General features: G+C 41.6%; 1 protein-coding gene across 1 annotated transcript; it reads left to right on the top strand.

The window, feature by feature from the left end:
• Window positions 1-2295: 2295 nt before the first annotated feature.
• Window positions 2296-3944, top strand: LOC141041358 (uncharacterized). The gene is made up of 5 exons (XM_073507498.1): window positions 2296-2316; window positions 2418-2516; window positions 2958-3237; window positions 3332-3549; window positions 3687-3944. Exons 1-5 carry the CDS (start codon window positions 2296-2298, stop codon window positions 3942-3944), a joined length of 876 nt encoding a protein of 291 aa, XP_073363599.1.
• The last annotated feature ends 2818 nt before the right edge of the window (window positions 3945-6762 follow it).

Below are 6762 nucleotides of genomic sequence, written 5' to 3'. Positions count from 1 at the left end.
TCGAAGGGTACAAGGATAGCCCGGAAGGGTCTGTCTCGGGCCACCTCCTTCAATACACCATCTACATAGGATTCCAAGTTATTTTGACGCCATCCCATGAACCAAATCAAGCATGCATGCACAGTGCGTTCAAGGTTACACATGATTTTTTCATTTCCTCCCAGACGGTCTACCCCCCTAGACAACCATCAAAAGTGGTAGCACATGATGGCTTCAAGCTTCTTTGCCTAAGGGTGGACCTAATTGACACCATACCAAGTGCGAACATTGGTTCAAACTGGATTCCATCCATGGAGTCGATGCGGTACACGCACTGCCTCCGTCGAGAACCTTCGTGCTACACTGTCGAATGTACAAACCAAGTAGATCATGCTTCATGTGGAATGAACCCAACTTATGACATGCAATGGAAAATGTTACATTACAGGCTTCCAGGACAACATTAAAATGAGTTTCAGCAAAATTTGCAAGTTTTGGCAATTGCGGCCACTTTTCGGGCATTTATGACCGAAAAATGGAAGAAAATGGAAAATCTAGTAGAAACTTACAACCATTGTGCATGCATGCTTCATTTGGTCATGGGAGGCCATGAAATATATTTGACAAAATATGAAGATGGTGTGAACATGGAGGTTCCCCGACACAAGCCCTTCTAGCCGAGCCTGGCGCCCTTTGAGAGCAGATGCTATAGTATTATCCTGACCTGTATGAAATCAACCCAACTTTTTGGGGTGAGTATTGAAGGCCATGTTAGGCCTCCATGCCATGTTTGAACCATTTTTTGTAAAGTTTGCAATATGATTCACATGTGGCCAGTTTTCGAGTATTTTCGGCCCAAAAAATTACCGTACATGCTAAATTTTGTGTAAACTGAATAGCATTTTTGCATGCTTGCTTGATTTTGTCATGAGATGCACTTTAAAAGCTTGGGGGAATTTCACAAATTTCATGTTGTACTTGCTTCACAAAGTGGACAGTGCAGTTCGAAGGTTCTAGACGGGAGCAGTTGATGTGCCCGAGCTTTCATACGACATGGAATCTGGTGTAGGCCAATGATCCAACTAGGCTTGGTGTGTCAACTAGTTCCACCATAAGACAAACAAAGTGTAATGCATCATGTGCCCCCTGCTTTCGATGTGTGGCTAGGGGGGTAGACCATGCAGGCGATGTTTCTTTTTTGCTTCGAAATTGTAGAAGGATTATAAATGTTGGCAAAATTAAAAACCATTGTGAATGCATTATTGATTTTCTCATGGGAGATCATGAAATAAAGTTGGCATCATTTGTGGATATTGTAAACACGGAGGTGCTCCAATACGCGCCCTTCCTTTGGGCTAACATGGCATCCTCTGAGAAGACACATGCTGGTTTGTTGACCTTTCTTAAATCAACACAAAATTTTTGGGGTAACAACTCATGGTCATGGTAGTCCTCCATGCCAAGTTTGAAGTATTGTTAGTAAAGTTTGTAACTAATGTCATGTGGGGCTAGTTTTCGGGCATTTTTAATATAAAAAAATCCCAATACGTGGAGAAGTTGTCAAAACTGAGAACCATATTTGCATGTTTGCTTGATTTGCTCATGGGAGGGCATAAAAAAGTTGGAATCATTTGTATGTGGTGTTAACATGGAGGTGCTCCCAGACTCGCCCTTCCGGGCTAGCCTGGCACCCTTCGAAAATGCTCGATGGTTTGTTCACATATCTTAAGTCAACCGAACTTTTTTGTGGTGACAATTCATGGCCATTGTACGCCTCCATGCCTAGTTTGAACCATTTTCGGCAATGATTGCAAGTGTTGTCACGTGCGGCCACATTCGGGCATTTTCGTCCGAAAATGAAAAACTTCGCTAAACTAAAAACCATTTTGCATGCTTGCTTGCATTGGTCATGGCATGTATAGTTGTGAAACTTATTTGCAAAATGGACAAGGCCAATTTTGGAATTATATATCGTTCATACTTGTTTCGAACCAAAAACCTAGTTCACCCTTATGAAATGTATTTTTTAGCACAACATAATGTTTTTTTAATCTTGATGATATATGTTAAAAGATCCCATAACTCACGCACGCCACCTCTCCCGAAATCCCGTGATTGCACCGCCTTCCTCCTAACCACCCGTGGCATCGGGGCCTCCTACCACCGCCACGATCGCTCCAATATAAGATCGGAGACGCCGGGCGTACACGTTTTTAGAAATCTCTGGACGTCGCCGCCGCCGCCATCGTCAGCTTAGGGGTCGGAAGTGACTGCTCTTTTCGCCCCCTCCTCCTCACATCCCTCTCTCGAGCGAAAATGGTTAAGGAGATCAGCACGGTACGTATTTGCACTATAGAATCTGTCAGATCTGAATTCAACTACTAGCACTAATCTTTAAGACTGTACGTACTAGTAATGAGATTGATCTCGATTCGCAGTGTGGCATTTGTTTGGACATCAAGGGTTTGTGCCCCAGTGAGCATCGTATGAGGGAGTTTTGTACCGTCACCCTGCGCGCGGGATTTGCAAACAAGACAGTAAGATCCAGTCTGACATGACCCGTAGCAAATATCATGAGAAATTTAGTACTCCTTCCGATCCAAAATTAATGTGTTAGATTCATGTAGATACGCATGTATCTAGTCATGTTTTCTGCATAGATACATCCGTATGTACAATTCTTTGTCCACAAATTTTTGGACGGAGGCAGTAATATTGAACGAATATTGTACTCGGACCCTTTGTACTCAGTCAGTTGTTTGTAATGTTTACTGCAAAAATAGTTATATTGCATGTTGATTTCTTAGATGATAAAATGGTTTTGTGTATGTGCATGTAAATTTAAATCTTCTATGGGGTTATATGATAATACTGCTAAGAAGTAGTGAACTATACTATGCTAGTCATCTATGATTGGACAAATTCTTTAGATTAATAGGCAGTTCATATATATTAACAATCATACATATGCCACTCAGGTAATCCCCTGCTACGACAGATACAATTTCACGCAGAAATTTGGAGTGCCCTTGGGAAAATATGGGAACTTTGAAGCAAGTTTCAGTACCATTGAGGGGTTTGAATTCCCATGTGAGATTACCAATGAAAATGAGTTGACATACATTTCAGGGGAGTCTTGGAAGGAATTTGTTAGAGTTTACACGCTACATGTGGGTCAAGAGATTACGTTCAGTACTAACAATTCAGAAGTACCAAGTAGCGTCGTGACAACTGGGAATTTGCCTATCATACATCCAAGTAAGATACTTTTTTGCTCCTGCAAGTTTTATTACTCTAACTTTATCATATACCATATATAATAAATTAAATTGTCTGTGCTATAATATTGTAGCATACTACCAATTTTCCAATGAGAAAAGAGATATTATTGACAATGTCGCTGTAACTGAGGGGACAAGCTTAAACTGGAGAATGATGGAGTATGGCATACGCCAAGTGATGGACCTTGACAAGTTAGTGGAGCGTCATGATGCTGGAAACTATCATCAAGGAAGAGCATATGCATTCCTCCATACGTTGACATGGTCAGATTGCAACAAGAACTTCTCGGTAACCATCTTTCTGTTCTTCATTTACTTTGTGTCATTTCAGTATGTTTTTAGCTTTGTTCCAAATTAATTATTCTTCCTTTACTACATAACAATAAGTTGCCACGTGTTGATGTAACAAATATTGTTTTCAAACAGAAACTGCCTAATCGTGTTGTCCCCGAAGAAATGGAGGAATATGGTGCCATAACCATTGTTTGTCATCCACACAGTACTCTGTCAAGTACATACACCATTTCTGATATTGACGGTCGTGTCTGCGTCAAAAAATGGAACGAGTTCATGAAGAAGGAAAAAATCTTGCTGTTAGGACAGAAGGTGCTGATGTTGCTGTACCTGGGAGATCATGGGATTTATCTGTTTGTTTCCCATGTTCCTGATGTGCCTCTCGAGTAGTTTTGGCAAAACGTAGTGTGCGAAAATAAATTAAGGGATTTTTAAGTCATTGCTGTAATGACGTACTTTATTTTTATTTCATGGTACTCTTGTGATCGTGCACAACATAGTGGGCAAGAATTTAAATGGTTGTTTACATTTTTCCATTCGATTGCCTTCATTGCAACTCGGTTTATTCATTCTTTTTTAGCAATTTTAACATGCTCCGTCTTACCCCTTATTTTCTCATAATAGTCAAGAAGGTAAGAAATAATCAAAACTAAAACAACTATTTCATGCAATCATCGTGTAAGATTTAATTCTTACTCTTACCTGTCATGTTAAAAGAGGGGTGGGGGTGTAAGAAGTATCATGTTAGAACACCTCTTCTTATAAGCTTTTATTACATGTGACCATGATAATCGCCTTGATACGATCACAAATATATTATTTCTTCACAATCAACATCACACACAACACCATTACACTAGCCGTCAATAGCTTCAGCATGAAAACAATTTGTCTCCCTAGTCCTAACATCGTATAAGCTTGGTGCTTCGTAATGGTTGCCACATTGCTCTGACTGTAATTTGTCCTGCCTCCAATGTTGCCACTCTTGGTACATGCATTCTTTTCCCACTGTTTTTTGCGTGTTGTAGTTGTTCCCTTCTATCCTGTGCCGTAGCAATTGCATCAAGGGCATAAGCACCAACAAGGACACTTGTACCAACAAGATGTTCCATGTACTCTAGTTCCCAGCGCCAGAAATCACATGGATCCTATGAATCAAGTGAACACAAATCAAACCAGCACTAACGAAACAGTAGAAAAAATTACTCATGCAGTAAATGTCAACCCAAAGTGTAAAGGGATTGTACATCGTGGTGCTTGCACTTGTAGAACACCCAACCATCATGCTCCTCGGTACTGGAGAGATAGAATCTAACCGTTTCGCCACAGTCAGGGCAAGGGATCAGGGGCACATCAACTGATTGGCCCCTCAGCGCGCACCTAATCGAGCTCGACGACGACATGGTTGATTTGGTGTAAGGCGAGTGCGGCAATGACAGATGGTGGTCGTAATCCTTTGGGTAAGAGAAGAACTAGGGACTCCTCCGCTGGGCTAACAAACCCTAACACCAGCACCACAGCATCATGCTCCCTCTAAATAGGCTAACTAACAAATCTTCCAACCGACTAACCCACCCTAAAATCACGGACAGACCATCCATGTGCATTACTTGTAAATATATCGTCAGATATCACGGGAGATATGTACCCTTCCATCGTACCGCATATCCCTCCCATCTTTTCTTTCCGCATATCGCTCCTTACTTAACCGCCCAGAAAGTTTTGGTGTCCAGAGGTAGCCATCGTCGGGATAATCGCCATCGCTCTGCGGAAGCCCACGCCGACGTCGGAGTAAAAAGAAAAAGGTATCATCCTCCACGTCTCCTCCCATCACTTGAAACGTTCATACTTTTTTCCGTTGATTGGACCAAAAAGGAGGTTGTGATGAGATTAGAGATGCCATATTTGTGTGCAATATCTTTGGTATTTGTTCCTGGCGGATTAGTTTTTTGTCGAAGGTACTATTTTGGTGCAAGATTGTGTGTGCTTGTCTTTACTTGGAGTAAAGGCCGTTATGAGATTAGATGTGATTGCAAGTTCACAGTAGTTCATAATACGATCTGGTTACGGAAATATTATGTTGGTTGAGCTAATTTTCTAGCCCTTTCTGCTATACTGGATTACTATGGACGATTTGCATAAGGTTAGAGTGAAGAATTTTATGCAAGAGCTTTGTGATTGGTTGTTAGGGGATCCTGATCATACGATCTAGTTATGGATATATTTTTTGTCGTTGGATTTTCTTTACAAGACCTTTAGGCTATCTTGCACTAGTAGGAATGATTTGGATGATGTTTGATTTAGCCACTTAGATGTGGCGTACAAAGACTTGTTCTCAATACTGCAGTAAAGGAGGTGATGTTGAAGGAGTTGCTGTATTATTTAGGCCTGATTGGGATGAGGTTGCTCATACCAAATTAGGAATACGAATTTTAGGAGATTAGAGCTTTTGCTGGAAATTCATGACTCAGTTTGTCTCACACATACTATGCTATTCTATATTACGAGGTATTTAAATAGTCCTATGTTTTAGTGAGAATCGGTATATTTTGACAATTTGGATCTCATTAATCGCATTCTACTATCTGGTGTTGTAGGCACCATGGATTCACATGTGCATGGCAATAAGCATGCAGAGTACGACAGGTTGTTGCGTGAAGCCCGCCGGGAGATCGACGCGAAGGTCCAACACGAATGTGATGAGATGGACAGGGCACTCAAACAAGAACGTGCGTATGTCGATAGGATGCTTAAGGATGAGCGTGATGATATGTCTCAAAAGATTAAGCAGATGCGTGAAGAGATGGAAAAAAGTTAAAGCAGGACCGCGAGGTCATGGAAAAGAAATTCCAGCTGGCGTACAAGGAGATGCAGGTTAAATTGCAAAAGGACCGGAAGGTTATCGACGGCCTTATACAGACATAGCGTGTCAACATGGACGCGAATGTGTTGCAGGCACGTGCCAATATGGACATTAGGCTGCAACAGGAGCGCAAGGACATGGACTACAAGGCTATGGTGGAGCAGGTCATGATGGAAGGAAAGATGCTGGAAGACCGTGCGATGTTTCAATCCCACGTTCAATGCCACAGCAGTCAACCGCAAGAGCCTGTCTTCAGTACTCCCCCTGTGAGTACCTTGCAACGATGCTATTCAGTCACGATCACGACCGATATTGTGTATGAATAGTTTTTTTTGTGAGTAACTT

This window comes from Aegilops tauschii, chromosome 2 (assembly GCF_002575655.3).
Source record: "Aegilops tauschii subsp. strangulata cultivar AL8/78 chromosome 2, Aet v6.0, whole genome shotgun sequence".
NCBI classification, from domain to species: domain Eukaryota; kingdom Viridiplantae; phylum Streptophyta; class Magnoliopsida; order Poales; family Poaceae; genus Aegilops; species Aegilops tauschii.
Note: the sequence above shows the minus strand (reverse complement) of the source record. Positions and strands in the feature narration are given on the sequence as shown.

Coding starts and splice junctions, on each gene's coding strand:
- LOC141041358 (XM_073507498.1), top strand. CDS start 2,296: ATGGTTAAGGAGATCAGCACG. Junction 2,317..2,417: donor TGGTTAAGGAGATCAGCACG/GTACGTATTTGC, acceptor CTCGATTCGCAG/TGTGGCATTTGTTTGGACAT. Junction 2,517..2,957: donor CGGGATTTGCAAACAAGACA/GTAAGATCCAGT, acceptor TATGCCACTCAG/GTAATCCCCTGCTACGACAG.